The sequence below is a fragment of the Stigmatopora argus genome, chromosome 9, assembly GCF_051989625.1.
Source record: "Stigmatopora argus isolate UIUO_Sarg chromosome 9, RoL_Sarg_1.0, whole genome shotgun sequence".
Lineage (NCBI taxonomy): Eukaryota > Metazoa > Chordata > Actinopteri > Syngnathiformes > Syngnathidae > Stigmatopora > Stigmatopora argus.
Genome location: NC_135395.1, coordinates 4,047,291 through 4,066,956, shown reverse-complemented (window position 1 = coordinate 4,066,956; position 19,666 = coordinate 4,047,291). Strand labels below are relative to the sequence as shown.

The following is a 19,666-nucleotide window of genomic DNA, read 5'->3' as shown; positions in this document are numbered from 1 at the left end:
CTAAAAAAAATATCTGAATCACAGACTGATGTTAATTATATTTTGTCCATGAATACTTAAATATTAAATAATTCCAAATTGTCTGTCAGCTTCCTTTCATTGTTTTTCCCCTGGTTGCGCTGCTTCCAGGTGTGCTTTCCTATTTAAGCATTTAACCAATCACATTTCAGCCATTATTTGTTGCCAGAGTCAGAAATCTACATGAAGGCCTCCACAATCAGTTCTGCAGGCACTGCAGTATAAAATAAGCGTCGCTAAAACTGTTGCTTTAACCAATCAGATTTCGAGTTGGCGACACCAAGGCCTTCTCATAGGCGTAGGGATACGTCATCGCTTTCACAAGCTATGATTGGCTAGCAGTGGCGGTCCGTCCATTTTCTCGTAGCGCCTTCAATGTATCAATCCAACCCTCAAAAACTATTTTATGGCTATAAAACCTCTACTGCAGCTACAGCTGCAACACATAAAAAAATAATCAATAAATCAATGCACAAAAATGGGGTCAAATCCACTTCCTAACAGCATTTCATGATTAAATACAAATACTGGAGCTTTTCAGACATTACAACCGGGCCAGGGGGTGATTTTCCCGGGAAAAGACAGTAATGAACGTCAATGGCGTACGGGCAAACATTGCCCGAAAATGGGGTAAAATCCATCCGAAAACAGCAATTATTGATTAAATACAAATACTGGAGCTTTTTAGACATCAGAACCGGGCCCGGAGTATCATTTCCCCGGTAAAAAGACAGCGATGAACGTCGATACGTCCATACGTGAAATGACAAAAAATGCACTAAAATCAGGTAAAATCCACTTCCTAGCAGAATTTATTGATTGAATACAAATACTGGAGCTTTTTAGACATCAGAACCGGGCCCGGAGTATCATTTCCACGGTAAAAAGACAGCGATGAACGTCGATACGTCCATATACGCCCATACGTGAGACGGCAAAAAAATGCACTGCCACTGTTTAAATGTCTAGAAGTAAAAAACAAACACTAAAGTGCATGTCATCACAATGTTCATAATGTGCAATCCTACTGTATTTTAAAGGATTAAAGCCCAACCAAAAAATATTTACAGCTCCCCCCAATAACTAATGCACGTTATGATGAAAACAATGTGTTTTAATAAGTATGAATGCCCAATCAACACGTATTTACAGCCCCGCCCCACCCACTGACTAATGCATGTTGTTATGAAAACAATGTATTTTTTTAAGTATTAAAGTCCAACCAAAACGCATTTACACCCCCCCTCTCCCCCCACACACACACACTGACTAACGCACGTTATTATGAAAACCATTTATATTTTTTGTGTGTCTATTTTTAATAGGCGTGGCCGAGGTCACAGTTCAAATTGCCGACGTCAAACCCCATAATGGCTGATGAGCCAGGAGTCAACACGGGCGTGCACTGCAGAGCAGCTCAAAAGTGACGATTTGCCGAAGAAAGCCTGACAAACTTCTCACAGGACGATGCAGCACATTCGGTACGTTGTCATTTGGGGATTTCGAAGCCCCACTTCTCGTCTTAAGAGTGATAAGAGCATGATTCGTTGACGTGATGTAGCCCCATGTGTGTGCAGACAGCAAAATGTTTGCAAACAAATTGGCTACATTGCGTTACCGATCGCTCTTTGTTTAAAAAGAAATCATTCCATTGTGTGTTTCAGTCCCTCAACGAGCACAGACTGCTGGGAAACATCAAGAATGTGGCCAAAACGACCAGAAAGGGGCATCTTGTCGACGCCTTAACAAAGTGAGTCATTTTTGAATAGTTCCGACTTTCTCTATCCGTGTAATATTTAAACGTCAGCGTTCTGTAATCAAGGCTTTGCGCAATTGGCTCGTTTTTCCATTATGATACATTCAACTTTTGAATGAAAACACTAAGTAACTTGGTGTTTTTTTTAATAGCAAAAACCTGTGGATAAGTCACCCACACAAATGCCATTAGTGGACGTGTAAGGAATAAACACTAAACCCTCGATTATCGCGGTTAATGTAGACCAGACATGGCTGCGATAAATGGAAAACTGTAAAGTAGGGTCATCCCTATTGAATTTAATTTAAAAAAAATACTATAGTGGCAAGTGTAGGAGTAGCTTCCGCTTGTGTTTCACATCTTTCTGAACTTACAAATAATCGAACATAGGTTTTGTCATCTTCATTGACTCTACAAAAGCCTAATTGTCATCATACCCAGATAACTACGTATGACGAAATTGGTAATTGCAGTGGCGGGCGGTGCATTTTCTGGTAGCGCCTTCAACGTATCAATCCAACCCTCAAACTATTTTATGGCTATAAAACCTCTACTGCAGCTACAGCTGCGACACATTAAAAATAATCAATAAATTTAATGCACAAAAATGGGGTAAAATCCACTTCCTAGCAGCATTTCATGATTAAATACAAATACTGGAGCTTTTCAGACATTAAAACCAGGCCAGGGGGTGGTTTTCCCGGGAAAAGACAGCGATGAACGTCAATGGCGTACGGGCAAACATTGCCCGAAAATGGAGTAAAATCCAGCTGAAAACAGCATTTATTGATTAAATACAAATACTGGAGCTTTTGAGACATTACAACCAGGTCAGGGGGGTGATTTTTCCCGGGAAAAGACAGTGATTGACGTCAATGGTGAAACGCTAAAAATTAAACTGGGGTAAAATCCACTTCCTAGCAGCATTTTGTGATTAAATACAAACACTGGAGCTTAAATACAAACACTGGAGCTTTTCAGATATCAGAACTTGGCCCACAATTGAAATATTATTTAGGAATATAGCCATATTTGTAATTTCACTCTCCAAAAATCCTTTTTACACAATATCCATCCTCCTTTCTTCCTTCTTTCCTATCGCCATCGAAGCTAATGATGAAAGTCGAGCCTGTCCTCTCATATTTCCGGCTTAGTCCGTTTTGAAAATAGCATTAAATCAACACAACAATACACTATTTGCTTGTGGAGCTAAGTTAGCGCGCTGAAAGTGCCCCACACACCATTTTCCCGGCTGTAACAGGCTTGCTAGCTTCGGAGTTGACTGCCCTTTCTTAATGATGTCCATTTTTTTCTAGAAAAGTCCGTCTGGAAAAAAGCTTTGTGAGCAAACGGAATCAATTTGTTTTTGCTTCTGCTTCTGTCGGCCATAGTGGGTGGAGTTTGCGATCTCGGCTGCCTTGGGTACTGCTTTGGCCCACCTACTAGACAATCATAGTTTGTGAAAGCAATGACATGTCCCAGCCAGCAAAATGCTAACGCCTATGAAAAATCATTGTGGGGTTGCCAACTCGAAATCTGATTGGTTAAAAGCAACAGTCTAGTTTAATGCAGCAGAGCCCGCAAGAACTGATTGAAGGCTTTGAGGCAGATCTGATCTGGCAACAAATAATGGCTGAAATGTGATTGGTTAAATGCTTCAATATGAAAACACACATCTGGAAGCAGTGCAACCAGGGGGGAAAGCAATGAAAGGAAGCTAACAGACCATTTAGAATAATAAGTATTGATGGACAAAATATAATATGATTCAGATATTTCTTAGGCCAGCAGAGAAGGCCCTGACGGCCCGCCACTGGGTAATTGGTACAAAAACATCTGCCATGTAGTGGAACTGTGCACTGTAATAGATTATATACTTTTACCCCGTTAACTTTCTTAAAGACCTCAGGGCTTGGACTGTTTCATTTTTAGTTTTAAATGTGGTTTTGACAAAACCTAAGTGACATTTATTCAACAATAGTGCAGGTGTCATTTTTGACTCCTTTAAACATTTTTTTCCTTGGCATAAGAGAAAAACAGAAGCTTTTTGGATATTTATTTTTTTAAGAATGAATGGATTTGAAATAATTGACTGAAAAACTCAAGGCAGAAGTAGGATTTATTTTATTTGTTATTTTCATGTAATTTGTACCTTGTAGGCCCCTGTCCAGTGTTTTCTATATTTCCCACCATGTCAAGATCCTGATTATTTGTTTGTGGAGGAAAATGTGAAAAATAGACTGGATAGGGGCCTTTAAAGACTCAGATATTTTTTTGTCTCTCTGCAGCAGACAAAAAGAAAACCAGACCATCAGGAGTATGTCTAATATTGCCTTGTTTTGCAGTGTCTGAATAATGGGTACCCTTTTGATGCTTTATAGAAAAAAAGATAAATGTAGTTATTTTTAGTTAAGTTAGGCCCTAGTCTGTATTTCCTTTTATGTAACTTAATCTAGTGTGCCTTGACCTTTTTGTTTTCCAGAATTCCACCCAAGGGGGACAAGGTTTCCTGCCTATGTACAGATAGGCTGACACACCCCCTCATTTCTCGGTGCTGGGTGTTACGCGAGAACCTATCTCCAAACTTTTTCAAAATAAAAGGTAAGACCTTGCGAATGGCTTTTTACTTAACTTTGTGTATTGACCTCTTTTGTTTTCCAGAATTCCACCTGGTGCCAAGGGGAGTTTCTTCGTCCATTTGAAAATGGATGAAGGCAAAACTGATTTTTAAAAATGCTGGAGGGCCTGTGAACCTATCTTGAGAGCCTGTTTTTCTATGTCAAAATAAAAGTTTTTAAATGTATACATGTTTGTCTTTATCTAACAAAAAAATGCAGGTAACAATGCAAGTTAAAATTTTTATTTACAGTTAAACATTTCAACTTTAGCATACTTAGTTGGCATTACATTGAAGTGTTGATTGGTGTAGCCAGTCTTTTCTCCAGTTTGTCCACCTGTAGACAAGATAAGACATTTTAGTTAAAGGTTCACAAAACAATTTTACACTTACAATTAATTTTTGTAAAATACACTTAGAAAATAAAATTTGAAAAAACTGGGGGAATAAACACTTAGAAAATAAAATTAGAAAAAAGGGGGGAATAAACACTTGGAAAAATTTTTAACTGGGGGAATAAACACTTAGAAAATAAAACAGGGTATATACACAGAAAATTAAAAAAGAGAATAAACAGAAAATAAAATTAGAAAAAAATGGGGAATAATGACTTAGAATTTTTTGGGGGAATAAATACTTAGAATTCCTGCTCTAACATTACCTGAGATCCTTCTTACCTTAAAGATTTAGTCAAAGAGCTGTGGAAATGAATGGCCAGTGAAACATCACCATGATGATTTAGGCTTTTATTTAATTTGGATTTTCAGAAGTACAGAGACATATGATTCAAGTGGGCAACTTGCGAGGAAGATCTCTCAGGCCTACATGCAAAAAAAATAGCAAAAGTTAGAATATATAGAATGGAGATTCAACTTTGGGGGGGTGTAGTTTTACCTTGATCTGGCACAGTCTCCTCTTCTATAACCTCAATAGTGCTCTAGGCATGCTAGAAGAGCTGCATCTTGGTGCTAAACAGGGAAAATTTGCACACAAAAAAAGCATAAGTTAGCATATATAGAGCCCGGAGATTCAACAGATAGGCTTAGTTGTTTTTTTGGGGAAGTAGTTTTATCTTGATGCTAAACAGGGAAAACTTGATTTAACCAAGGTATTTGGGGGTTGCCAAACAATTACGGGATAGAGAAATCTTACAAGAAATTTAATAAACGATCAAAATAAAAAATAAAAATTAGTTAGCGAGTGCCAAGTGCTATTTTTCCTTTTCCAGACAAGGCGATTAAATATACAGACTGACGTTAACAGCTAGGACAAGGGTGTCAAACTCGGGTTGGTTCGCGGGTCGCAATAACGTCAACTCGATTTCACGTGGGCTGGACCATTTTTGAAATAATATTTTGGATATTTTTTTCTATTTAAATTGCATTAAAAATAACTATCAAAAGCTCTAAATATTCAGTTTTTATAGATCTAAAAAAAATGTTTGTTTGAGCTTTTTTTTTTCTTCATGAGGGAAAATATCTTATAATAATTTGTTTTTCATTTCAAAAGGAAACAAAATATTTTTGGAAATATGTTCAATATTAGAGTGGAAAACAGATTTTTTTAAATATATTTATTTTTAGATTTTACTAAATGCTTTTTGAACTAAAAACACAAAAAGGAAAAAAAGGATTAAAAAATTACAATTATTGATTTAAAAAGGGGAATATGAGGAAATATAATATACATGTATAATCTTCATTTGAATTTGATCCTAACACAGAAAGTCGGCACTCATGATTGATTTTCTCGGGCCGCACAAAATGACGCGGCGGGCCAGATTTGGCCCCCAGGCCGCCGCTTTGACACCAGTGAGCTAGGAGAAAGTTGGCTTAATAGTTTTGCATACGGCGATTAAATATACAGACTTAACAGCTAGGAGAAAGTTGGCTTAACAGTTTTGTATAAGTGATTTTTTTTGTAAAAACAGAACAACTACAAATCGGCAACGGGTGTTTAGCCCTAGCAATGTCGTGCCTCTGGATGTCATTCTAGAGTGAGCATTTACCCAGCAAACTGTCGGTTGATGACTCGGCGTTGTTTGATTAAATTTAAAGTCTTGCCACACGACTCAATTATGGAGAGAAAACGGACAACATACATGTTTTAAGTCAAATCGTGACACTAACGCTAATGTTAACTAGTAACATTCGGCACACACCCGGTGAGGAAAAGAAGCGCAAATTTAAATTGTCGACGGTGTGCTAAACCTGGCATTAAACTAAGATGTTTGTTGGCGTTTTGGGCTCAATTGATTGCTGAAAAATCTCCCGGTAGCGTGATAAAAAACGCATTTAGCCCAGTGAATTGCTCCATTCCTTACCTCGTTGGCGTGCTTGTCGACCGTCAGCGTGTGAAAGGTTTTCCAAAAGGAATGGTTACTGCACATGCGCTTCATTAACTCGTCTGCGTCTACAATGGGCGTAAGCTCTGGCTACTCCACTCTACCACTAGCCAATCATAGGTGAAAAGCAATGACGTATCCCTACGCCTGCGAGAAGGCCTTGGTGTCACCAAATCAAATTCTGATTGGTTAAAGCAACAGTCTTATCGACACTTGTTTAATGCAGCAGAGCCTGCAAAACTGATTGTGAAGATCTTGAGGCAGATTTCTGACCCTGGCAACAAATAATGGCTGAAATGTGATTGGTTAAATGATTCAATATGAAAACACACATCTGGAAGCAGTCCAACCAGGGGGAAAAGCAATGGAAGGAAGCTAACAGACAATTTGGAATTATTTCATAAGTATTCATGGACAAAATATAATTAACATCAGTCTGTGATCAGATATTTCTTAGGCCAGCAGAGAAGGCCTTGAAGGCCCTGAAGGCACACGACTGTTGGCTAGTTATAGAGTGGACTAACCAGAGCTAACAAACTATGTAGCGAGCTGCACAAGCAAACATATTGTTGTGTTGATTTAATAGCGGTTTTGTCAACCCACAATGACTGAAGGAGGAGCAGAAATGGATATGGTTGCAGATCTGCTGTCAAAGCCATTTTCAAGATGGACTTTTTTAATATGCATGACCTAGGTCAGAGTTCAAATGGCCGCCGCCATTGTTAAAAATGGCGGATGAGCCAGGAGTCAGTGGACTGCAGACCAGCTCAGACGTGACGATTTACCGAATAAATACCTGATAATGCTCTCACAGGACAATGCAGCGCATTCGGTACGTTGTCATTTGGGGATTTTGAAGCCCCATGTCTCATTTTAAGAGTGCTTTTTGACGGAAGCATGCTTCGAACGCGTGATGTAGCCCCACGTGGATGGAGACCGAAAATCTTACAAGAAATTTAATAAACGATCAAGATAAAGAATGAATTAAAATAAGTTAGTGAGTGCTCCGAGCTATTTTCCCTTTTGCAGACAAGGTGATTAAATATACAGACTGACGTTAACAACTAGGAGAAAGTTGGCTTAACAATTTTTGTATAAATGATTTGTGTGAAAACAGAACAATTACAAATTGGAAACGGGTGTTTAGCATTCGCAATGAAAACTATCATTACATACAACACACCAGGAACTAAGTCGTGCCTCTACATGTCAATTTTGAGTGAGCCTTTACCCAGCAAACTGTCCATTGATGTCTCGGCTGTGTTTGATTAAATTAAAAGTCTTTCTACATGACTAAATAATGGAGAGAAAACAGACAACATACTTTTTAAGTCAAATGGGACGCATTAGCGTCACGAAGACGCTCGTCGTGACGCTAATGCTAAGATAACTAGTCACATACGGCACACAGCCGGTGGGGAAAAAGAGCCCAAACTTAAACTGTCGACAGTGTGTTCAACCTGGCATTAAACTAACACATTTGTCAGCGTTTTGGCTCAATTCATTCCTAAAGAAATCTCCCGGTAGCGTGATAAAAATCCACTTAGGCCAGTAAATTGCTCAACGACTTACCTCGTTGGCGTGCTAGTCGTCCATTGGCATAGAAAAGGCTGTTCGAAAGGGCGAGATGCTGCTCATGTGCTTAATTTACACAGCTGCGTCGACAATAGGCATAACCACGCTCATATTGTCCTGCCATATTGAATGTGGAAAAGATGGTGGCTTGCTTACCGCGCTCCACGAGGTGGCTTGTCCTCCCAACTCAATGTCCATGTTTTGAAGATGACGTAGTTAGTCGTGATTTTTGTGTTCTTGATGCTATAAAACAGTATGTTAGTACTCATTTTTACCAAATATTGACTAACATTTTTACTTCATATTTTACATCAACTCACCTTTATTCCAGGCCATCTGACTCCTTTAAAAGTTTAACATTTGAAACGCAAAGAATGCTTTTTCTCTTGTATACAAGGCCTTCTCCGCTAGCCTAAAATATTTGAATCACAGACTGATATTAATTATATTTTGTCCTTGAATACTTATTAAATAATTCCACATTGTCTGTCAGCTTCCTTTCATTGCTTTCCCCCTGGTTGTGCTGCTTCCATGTGTGTTTTCATATTGAAGCATTTAACCAATCACATTTCAGCCATTATTTGTTGCCAGGGTCAGAAATTTACCTGGAGGCCTTCACAATCAGTTCTGCAGGCGTCGATAAAACTGTTACCAGTGAAATGTACGGCCCCCACTGACATTAGAGAGTTAAATTGTAATGTGTAAAATAAAGACAGCTTTTAGTCATGTCTAAAAAGAAAAAAAATGATGAAAAATGATCAGTTGTTCAAAACAAGGTACCTACTTTGAGATTATTGGGCATGCTCAATTATTAAATAATGGATTTCAAAAGATAGACAGACAAATATGACTCAGATTTTAACTGTCAAAACATCATAAGGTACAGTTGATGCAGGAGGCAAAGCCTAGTTAATGTTGACTTTATTCATCCACTCAATTGACAAACAAAAAAATGTAGTGTTTCGAGATAAAACACTTCCCTCCTGCAGCCAGGCCTCAATCTACTACTCGGATAAACCACAATGTTAGGCTTGTGACATTTCATAAAGTAATATTGATGATTATCACTGAGTGCAGTCCACATATGTAACACCCCCCGGGTAAAAATTTTTGAAACTATCATTGCACTAAATGGTAAAAATTCTCAAAACTAATGACCGCGGGTGTACTTTGCCTGCCCAAGGAAATTAACATTTATGAAGCCAAAGTTGAACATTTGCAGGGCTTTCTTTGAGAGGCGTATAGCATAGATCAATAATCAAATAAATATCTTCCTTCACATACACACATACATAGTATAAGCAATTCACTTTAAAAACACTGATGATTCGCAGTGTTTAGTGACACATGGAGGTTCAGTCACACAATAAAATTGAAAGTACGTATATAATTTCCATCATAGTGATTCGAGGAAAGGAGAGTATTCGGATGACTAAAGTGCAATACGGTACAGTAGGGCTATTGTATTCCATAGATATCAAATTGTCAGGACTGTGATGAGTAAGGCCAATGTTCACATTCTAACCAACGGGTGTCTAAGGGTAATATACTACTAGATGTGCAACTACTTTGCGGTAAACCATTGTGTTTGACCTCCACCACAAAAGCGTCACGGCAGCCGACTGTTACTCCGCAACTATTAATAAACTTACAGTAAGTGACCTCGACGCACCATTTTGCGGAGAGACGCCATGATGGATTGCGAGGCTTACTGGCTTGTATGCAACATGAGCTCTGCAGCTTGAAAAAGTTAACGCAGGAACACGAACAACAACACAAGGCTGAAGATTAACTTGAGGGACCACCGCAGTGTCATCCAAACACAAAATTATAATACACTGTGTAAGCGCTTTGACAGTTCTGAGGTGTGTGAGTGCGTGTGTGTGTTTCTCAAAGGATCTACAGCTCTTCACTCTCATAGAGGGGGGCCGAGTGTTTGGTGGGGGGCTCTGCTGTCCGTCCAGGCACGTGGCTCAGAGATGACAGCAATTTCAACGCCTTGGAACCAGGAGGTGCCGTTTTCAATGGCGGAACCGCTCGGCCTGCCAGGGGAAGAATAAGGAAAAAATTAAATGGAAATTGTCTCAACCTTTGTATGATTTGCCGCATGAAAATGTGATTTAAAGAACACAACTGAGTGCAATGACAGATCTCACTGGAGGACCGACACCGAGTCAACATTCCCTTCATGCCAGGTGCCTGAAAATAACTTTTGGACTCCACATTGCCTCAACTGTTACTTACATGGAGAAACACAATACTGGTCCTCACCTAAAAAGATTTATTTGAATAATAAATGGTGTACTGATCAAATAAAGCACATGACCCTAAAATTATTTGACTACATTTAAGTTAACACACAGCAGAAGGCAGGTCACTTTCATTGAAAACAAGCACACGACAGATGGTGTGGGAATTACATGTAACCTAATAGCTTCTTTGTACTTTGCTCCTGTGGACAAACCCAACCTTCATCCTCAAGATCCACGTGCAGCATTTAGTGCTCACGACCTCGTCAGATTTCCTTTCGATGGCACAATGCCGCATTTCTTTGATGCCGTTCAGGCTTGAGAATTGAGTTCATGGTGGTGTTAAGTGCAGGAAATCCCCCATCTGCTGTATGATTTGTATTGCTCCCAAGGTAACAACAATGGAGAGCTGAGAGAGGAAAGAACTTACAGCTGATATCCAGTCTGGCGTTGCATGTGGACATGCCTGCTTCATTGATAGCGGAGAGCGTGTACCACCCCGCATCGGACACGGCGACCCTCTCTATCAGCAAACACTGCCTGCCCGAGCCATCCTGGTACAAACTGCATTCATAGTTGACCCATTATAGCAGAGATCATCACAAATGTTGGAATACTATGCGATGACAACATACCGACTGTGCTCACCTCATTCTGGCCGGATCAATGCGTAACATCTCCTTATCTTTCTTCCAGAAGAGTTGCGGAGGAGGAGACGCATCAATTTTGCATTCTAACCTCACCGTGTCACCCTCCAGAGCTCGAAAGTTTGACATCTTTTGAATAAAGCACGGAGGACGGAGAGCTTCTTGGGCTACAATGTAGGAAAACAAGACATTATCACTACAATCCTACATCAAGTTAATCTTGGAGCACAGTATATTTAAATCATGACCACGTATTTCATCAGTTTACCTATGACATCAAGCCTCAAGGTAAATCTGGCTTCCCCTGCACGATTCTTTGCCACGCACTCGTACACACCAGCATGGTGGGCGGTGACAATCTCGATGATGAATGAGTGAAGCCCTTTCTCGCACACGAGCATCTTATGGTAGTCATCTGGACGTATAGCTTTACCATCCAAGTGCCAGCAGATATCTGGAGTTGGGAGGCCTCCAACCTGAACATGAATCAAGAACACGTCTGTAGATCAGATCAACCGTATTTTTGGGACTATAAGTCGCAGTTCTTTTGTTTGTTTGGGGGCGTGGTTACTTATTCTCCAGTGCGAATTATGTGCGAAATTATATCATTTCACATTATTTTTACACTGAACACTAAAAGGGGGCTCTGAGCCTGTTTTGATAATTTGGCAGTTGGGTGTACTTTTGGCTTATCACCTTAGGGGTCACCACGGCAAAGCCGTAGAATCGCCTGCAGCTTATAGAAACAATTGAGAAGGGCTTCCCCCCCAAAATATATATATTTTTAAAAACATTTTTGTAAGAAATTACATTCAGCCTCCATTCATGTTTTTATTATTTTATTTTAAATGTGTTTAAGGATGACATGTCTGGCCCTTGTTTTGGATTTTATCAAATAAAATCCCCCCAAAATGCGACTTATACTCCAGTGGGACTCATATGTTTTCATCCCTTTCATTGTGTATCTTTTGGCTAGTGCGACTTATGGTTCGAAAAACACATCAACAAAAAAACCCTCAATTTTTTGTTAATGAAGTACAAAAAAAGTGTTTTACATGCCTCACCTTGAAATCAATTCTACAGAAGCGTCCCTCCTCCACAGTGAGGTCTTGAGGGGTCTGCAGAAAGCGAGGGGCATAACATTTCTCCTGGATAGCCGATCCCTCGTTCCCTTGTTCATCTGTTCCGGAGTGGTGTTTCCCCCTGCATGGAGCAACTGACTATTTTGATATGACCAATATGGTTCATCATCCAGTAAGAATAATTGACTAATCTACTTAGAAAACACATGTAGAGTTTTGCTGATTTGTAACTTTCCCTACTGTATGATATAAACACTAGAAAGTTTGTTCAAAAAAAGGTCTGCCTGTGATTGAGCGCGTGTTGTGTATGCCGAATCAGATGATTTTTAAAACCCCATGTGATATTCAGTTATTGTACTTTAAAATGAACTAAAGAATGAAGTGTATTCATAAACAAATGACTGACCTTTGAATTAGTAGCAAATGAAAGTTTTTTTATTGCATTCTCTGTTGACATTAGGTCAATATTGGCACGAAGCAATAAAACCTCTAAGGCCTCGTACGATTAGCCATTAAACTGAACACCTTACTAGGTATATCCCATACTTCTCAGGTCCGCGACTGTACTTACCATAGCCCACCAGTGTGTCTTCCCTCTGGTAAATCTGGCTGTAAGAGGATAGACAGAACAGCTCATTGTTAGATTCAAGCCACAGCCTTTGTGACAACTTTGAGGATTTTTTTTTGTTGCTAATGGAAGCAACATTTTTTTTTACCTGACAGCTTCACCTACAGGATCATGAAGGAAACGCTATTTTTTACATATTTGCCTGCCATTGCTCATTCGCGTATGTTGTCTATTTTTGAACCGTGGGGACATATTTTCATCCGTTGATGACCTATGTAGGTCGCATTCATATGCGTTTGAGGTGTCAGATAGGCATCAGATTATTATGAAAATATTATTGAGCCCAGGAAAACAATACGTTAACGAACTGTTCACACTGCATGAAAAAAATATGCTATGTATCGCTTATAGGCAAAGAAATTGGAAATGATTGCATTGTGAACGTGGCCTTAGTGTGGTTAAAGACACATTGCTATTCTCAGAAAGTGGGCAAAAATAGCTTGCAGGAGTCCGAGAGGATATTGCGTTATTCAATCACCCCGCATACACAGTATACACAGCATTCAAATCTCTATCCACTTTCCTTGTGATATTGAGAGGGTGATTGAATAACTCGATATACGTATACTTGGTAAAGGTTTTCAGAAAAATTAACAGCACCTGGTCTAGTTGGGAGTCTGAAAGAGCATCTTGGTCAAACATGCAGTTGGCATTATCAGGACCCAGCAGCCTTCGAGCCATACGCTCCTCATAAGAAAGTTTCTGTTCGGCATTGGGTGTTTACATTAATCAGTGTGTTGATATGCATTATGCTTTTTTTTGGAGGGGGAAACAAACATTTACCTGGCTGTTTCTTCTCTTCGCCTCTTTTGAGCGTAACTTTTTCTCCAGATCTTGGATGAGAGCATCTTTGGAACCCTGGATTTCTTCATCTGTGGAGCGAGACGAAGAAGGCCGAGAAACTACAGTCTTCTTGACAACAGGCTTAGGAAGGCTGGGAATGGTAAAATAAATGCAAAGACACTAAGAATAAATTATCTGTGAGCTCATTCAGTTAAATGCACAAAATTGATGAAGTTACATCAATTGCTGGTTGATAAATATTCCGTTAATCATGTGGAATTTGACTGATTGAACTCTTATAGTGGAATGGATCTTTAAATTTGGTAGACCCAAAAGAAACCCCTAAAAATTCAGGTTTGGCATAATGTCTCCTAAATCAGATACTCATAACTTATTTACACCAAACTAGTACAATTCACAAATTCAGACCAAACTAGTACAATGCATCTTTTTTGGTTTGGAGTTTAAAAAAAAATCACGGCCCTCAGGCCTGCTGAACTTGTGCGCATAAGCCTTTCCTTCATCCTAGAGCGAAACATTACATATATCAAGATTTTGCGTATTTTCCAGCATAGATTTTATATTGGCTTCTCCTCAAATAAAATATCGTGTAGCATGAAACCCTCCTGCTAGCTGATATACCACTACCCACAGACTGTAACGCTAACCAAACAGTATTTCCCACTAACCAAACAACATTTCCCATAATGCCCGTGGCTAAGAAAGGCAGTTATGCTCAAAAAGGTGTGTAATGTCAGAACTGGTTGAAACTATGGTTCGATCACTTTCCCCACATAAGACGAACCGCATCACGGTTAGCTTGGAAGAGGTCTCTGACCGGCTACCTACTCCACAACAGAGTTTGCCGGTTTGTACTCACACCCGCCTAAAAGGTGCACACCACAAACCTTTTGGGTTTAGTCTGAACCAAACAGGGCAGATGTCACTACCCCCTGAAATACATATTGGATCAGTGGAGAAAAACCTTCAACACTTCCATGTCCATCGTCTTTGGTTTGTGTGCAGCTGAAGTAAACCAAACGGTTGTGTGTCGAAAACACAGATGTAAAAGTGATGTTTACTCACGTGTTGGAGGTTCCCTTGTAGTTAGCTGGTAAAGAGACTGCAGCTGGCGACCCAATGTTATGACTAAGTGTACTAGGTTGAAGAGGCATGTAGGTGGTGGGGGAGAGGTTGGAGCGAGGGAAGGAAGGGGACAATGGGGGAGGCTGCTGAAGAATGGAGGAAGGGGACAATGGAGGAGGTTGCTGAAGAATGGAGGAAGGAGAGGCTTCTTTGATGGAAAGGCAAGGGCTTGAAGGTGCTAGTGGTGAGCGGGATGGGGAGGAACAGGGATGGGTGGACTTTGGAGAGAGTTTTGAGTAAGTTGAGAAAGAAGACTGGGAGGGCAACACTGAGCAGAGATAGGCAGCCGGAGCTGACATGGCATCCTGATTGGCCGGCAGAGTGGCGCTGCCGAGCCCGCTGGCACTCGGGACGCTGGGGGTGAGTGTTATGGTGGATCTCATGGTTACGCGTGATGTAGAGGAATGAAGAGGAGTGGTAGATGAAGTGGAAATGGGTGAGCTCAGACTGGATGAGGATGGGGATGACTTGCCTGTCCCATTGGGTTGGGGTTGATTCATAGTGAGGCTTAATGACTGAAATTGCGACTGAGTCGGAGACCAGGGCTTTGACACTGACTGGTTTTGGGAAGACGTGGCTCTAGTTTGACTATGGAATTCAGAACCATTTGAACTGTGCTTGGAACTCGTCACGTTCTCTTGGGCATTATTCTGGTTTTCCTGAGCCTCCCTAACCACACTTTCATAGCTGGGTGCCTGGAAGGAAGACTGGGACTGAATGAAGTGTCTTGGACGTGCATAGTTGAAGGCACTGGGAGGGAAGGCACCAGGCTTAAAAGTAGGTAGGTCTGAGAGGTTCATTGTGTTGTTGCCTCCTGACATGGAGGACTGAACGAAAGAAGAACAACCAGTGAAGAAGGTAGAACTTAATCAGGACAAGAAGGTACTTAATAAAAAGTAATTACATTGAAACTGAGCTTGGTTGGAGTGAAAAGCTTGGGTGTTGGTGCTTCTTTAACTTGTGCAGGTGGTAGGGGTGAAGATGGTGAGTCAGGGCTGGGCGTAGAGGCTGTGACTTCTGGTGAATGATGGAACTCTGATTTCAGGAATGGCTCGTCCTGATTGTGGCTGAAGTGATCTTCAGAAGAGTGGTTGACTAGCAGAGGACAGCGGAACCTGGGGAAAAAACAGTCCATCAGTTTGAAATGGTTTAAATATAAAGACAAAAACAGTGATAGATGGATGAGGATTATTATCAGTCATCGGCTTTAATTCTGTGCGAGTAGTTGTTAGCGTGGTGAAATGTTTTGACTCCTTGGATCTTCCTCCAAAGCATATCAGAGAGAACACAAGACTGTAAAGGACACCCGTGGATACACTCAGCAAAGTTTTTTATTAGATGATGGGTTTGGTATATATATATACATATATATATATATGTATATATATATATATACATATATATATATATATATATATACATATATATATATACATATATATATATATATATATATATATATATACATATATACACATGTATGTGTACGTGTATGCGTGCGTGTGTGTATGTATGTGTGTATGTATGTGTGTGCATGTATGTGTGTGTATGATTGTGTATGATTGTGTGTGTATGTGTGTGTGTATGTGTGTGTGTATGTATATATGTATGTGTATGTGTGTATATATATATATATATATATATATATATATATATATATATATATATATATATATATATATATATATATATATATATATATATATATACACACATGTATGTGTACGTGTATGCGTGCGTGTGTGTATGTATGTGTGTGTATGTGTGTATGTATGTGTGTGCATGTATGTGTGTGTATGATTGTGTATGATTGTGTATGTGTGTGTATGTGTGTGTGTATGTATATGTATGTGTGTATATATGTGTGTATGTATATATATACACATATCTATATACATATCTATATACATACATATATACATATATATATATATATATATATATATATATATATATATATATATATATATATATATATATATATATATATATATATATGGTAACTTGTGAGGTTAACGTATATGATTACAAACATGAACTTCAACTGAGACTTGATTTGTTTTGTTTCACTCAGAAAAAAATATCATTGAACAAATGGAAAATGAGGTCAATAAGCGTTGCAATCTTTGTGTCATTTAGTTCCAACAGAACTTTTCAATGTTACTAGTATATTTCTAGCACAGAATATACTATTTATCAAAGTGGTTTATTACTGATGCAAAGTGTTTTAGAATCCCTTTTGTTCTGAGACAATGCTGTCTGCAATGATTAATATTCAGTGTACAAAATGACATATTTGACACAATTGCAGCTTTAGATGATGAATATGTTATATCAAAAATAGTTTATGGTGTTCATGGCAGCCCTAACTAATGGAAACTTAACTGAACCACACTGTTGCAAACAAAGATATACATTAGTCCTTGGTTGCATTAGGTTTTACAATTATGAACTAATTTCGCAGCTAAGAAAAACAAAGCCTGTAAGCGTTACTGATATTTCAACAGAATCCTTCCATTAATTTTATACAATAGATTTAGTATACATTTGCATCAAAATTATACACACTACCACAATATCTGTGGGTATTTCAGTGATTGATTTGTTTACATTTTGGTTTGATGACAACAACTCAGTTCATGTGAGGCAGATCTGAGGCCTTGTAGACTGTGTGCAAGGGAGAAAGATTAAGTGGGCAAAGCTATATTGGTCGAGGAATTCGGACATCAGCTGGCAGGTGCAGACACACACATGCATGAATGCTTACATGCTACACACAACGTTTGCACGGCACGGGTAACAGTGTACGATCTTTTTCGTCCTCTAAGACTGACAAACACAAAGTGAACAAAACGATCCGTCACTGTGCTCTGCTATAGTCAGTCTTCATGACCTCAAAAATAGATGCAAACCCATTCAATTGATTTTGCAATTACCCATAAATTGTATTATGTGGGTTTTTGTATCACAGTTTAACCATGTAGAAAATACATTTCTTCATTGAAATTGTGATTAGCAAGTGTTGCGTTTGGATGTTCTTTCTTTGGGTTCATTTAAGACAATATAGATTATTTCGTTTTTTTTGCTTTGTACGCCCACCACTAAAGTCAAATGGCATAACTTCCAACTCACCTGTGACTGTCCTGACATTTTTTTCTTCAATGGATACATGGATGCAGGATGCACACCAAGTAATGTAAATAATAAAGGCATCCACTTCATTCAAATGAATAATAAATCCAAGAAGATAAGAAATAATAGATTGTAGATAACAGTGAACAATTGTTGAGCTGCTGACATTTTCAGATGTTAGTGATCACCCCATTTTAAAGTGATTTAACGACAGCCATTTTAAACTGAGTTCACAGTTTCTATGAAATCAAATCAAAATAACAAAACAAACACTTCAATGGAGAATAAAATACACTTTGGTTGTAAATTTTCAAAGAGGCACAAGCTTAAGTGTAGGGAAATATTACCACCGTCAGATGAGCTCATAATTTATTTCAAGATACCACTTGGTATGCAGTCTGCACACAGGACATTAACAAGTGGCAACTCTGATTAGATCAAGAAGAATCAAAAGGATAATATAACATGACATAATGCATTGCTTTTAAACACATGGCAAGTTAAAAGTGTATGAAAGGGACAAAAGTTCAAACATTTTAATGAGGTCAATTAAGTTTGAACAACAGGTGTGCCTAACATTTTTAATGTAGTCAAATGCAGATGACATGTTTCACAACTTTATTAGATTCAACTTTGCAGATTGCCAAAACTGTCTCAATCAAAATATATTGGATGTTTTTGTTGGCTCTCAATTTACAACTAAAAAGGACGTATTAAATCACTGATTATATTTATTCCATTCAAACAGAATAGGAAAGCAGCAAAAGCTCGAGGAGAGAATCAATCGAAAATATTTCTTACCTTGGAAAACGACTTTAACGTCGGAGGCAGCCGAGCCAAGAGCCAAGAGCCAACGCCAGCCAACAAGTGACACTGAACCAAACTCGATAACTCGACCGGGTCGAGACAAGCGAGCCTTGAGAGCAACAGAGCTCCACCTAATTGCTTAGTATTTTTCTTTTCCTCCCAATGGCTGTGCTACACCGCCCTCTTGTGTTCAAGCCTTGGCAAACTGCACTTCATAACAAGAACACTGATTTTAAACGCACAGCTCTGGGTTCGATTCCAGGTCGGTGCTCACTGGGTGAAGTTTGCATGTTCTCCCCGAGCTTGTGTGGGCTTTCTACAGGTGCTTTGGTTTTCTCCCACCCCCCCCCCCCCCAAACATGCATGATTGAGCACTCTAAATTGGCCCTAGGCAGGAGTGTGAGCGTGAATGGTTGTCCATCTCCTTGTGCCCCGCGATTGGCTGGTCACCAATTCAGTGTATCCCCCGCCTGGTGCCGGAGGTCAGCTGGAATAGGCTCCAGCACCCCCTGCCACCCTGTGAGGATAAATGGCTCCAAAAATTAATGAATGAATAATTTATTGAGAGAGGTCTAAATTGTCAAACCAGTTACCCCCTCTGACATTCATTCATTTTCTGAAACGCTTATCCTCACATGGGTTGTGGGGGCTTCTGGGCACAAGGCAGGTGACACCGTCAATCAGTGGACAGCCGATTGCAGGGCACGAGGAGATGGACAACCATTTATGCTCACACTCATACCTAGGGACAAATTAGAGTGTTCAACCAGGCTACCCTGCAGGTTTTTGGAATGTGGGAGGAAACCATAGTATACCTGGAGAAAACCCATGCACACCTGGGGAGAACATGCAAACTCCACACAGGAGGACTGACCGGGATTT

The 19,666-nt window shown here is 39.5% G+C and overlaps 1 protein-coding gene and 2 long non-coding RNA genes across 4 annotated transcripts; 1 reads left to right on the top strand and 2 right to left on the bottom strand.

Moving 5' to 3' along the window:
• The first annotated feature begins 1,355 nt into the window (after window positions 1-1,355).
• On the top strand, window positions 1,356-4,577 carry LOC144082825 (uncharacterized). Of its 2 annotated transcripts, XR_013303359.1 has the most exons (4): window positions 1,356-1,499; window positions 1,683-1,768; window positions 4,257-4,375; window positions 4,436-4,577. It is a non-coding gene; the product is annotated as an uncharacterized LOC144082825 (long non-coding RNA). The 2 variants fall into 2 exon arrangements; XR_013303360.1 differs by lacking the exons at window positions 4,257-4,375; window positions 4,436-4,577 and adding an exon at window positions 4,063-4,081.
• Window positions 4,578-5,072: 495 nt separating this feature from the next.
• On the bottom strand, window positions 5,073-6,812 carry LOC144082997 (uncharacterized). The gene is made up of 3 exons (XR_013303436.1): window positions 6,715-6,812; window positions 5,286-5,359; window positions 5,073-5,212 (listed from the first exon to the last, which is right to left on the bottom strand). It is a non-coding gene; the product is annotated as an uncharacterized LOC144082997 (long non-coding RNA).
• A 2,402-nt stretch (window positions 6,813-9,214) lies between these two features.
• On the bottom strand, window positions 9,215-18,967 carry LOC144082124 (myotilin-like). The gene is made up of 11 exons (XM_077608987.1): window positions 18,779-18,967; window positions 15,750-15,960; window positions 14,786-15,672; window positions 13,700-13,850; window positions 13,517-13,618; window positions 12,860-12,897; window positions 12,271-12,409; window positions 11,475-11,682; window positions 11,208-11,373; window positions 10,990-11,123; window positions 9,215-10,352 (listed from the first exon to the last, which is right to left on the bottom strand). The coding sequence occupies exons 3-11, from the start codon at window positions 15,664-15,666 to the stop codon at window positions 10,210-10,212; spliced, it is 1,962 nt and encodes a 653-aa protein (XP_077465113.1). The 5' UTR covers window positions 15,667-15,672; window positions 15,750-15,960; window positions 18,779-18,967; the 3' UTR covers window positions 9,215-10,209.
• Between the last annotated feature and the right edge of the window lie 699 nt (window positions 18,968-19,666).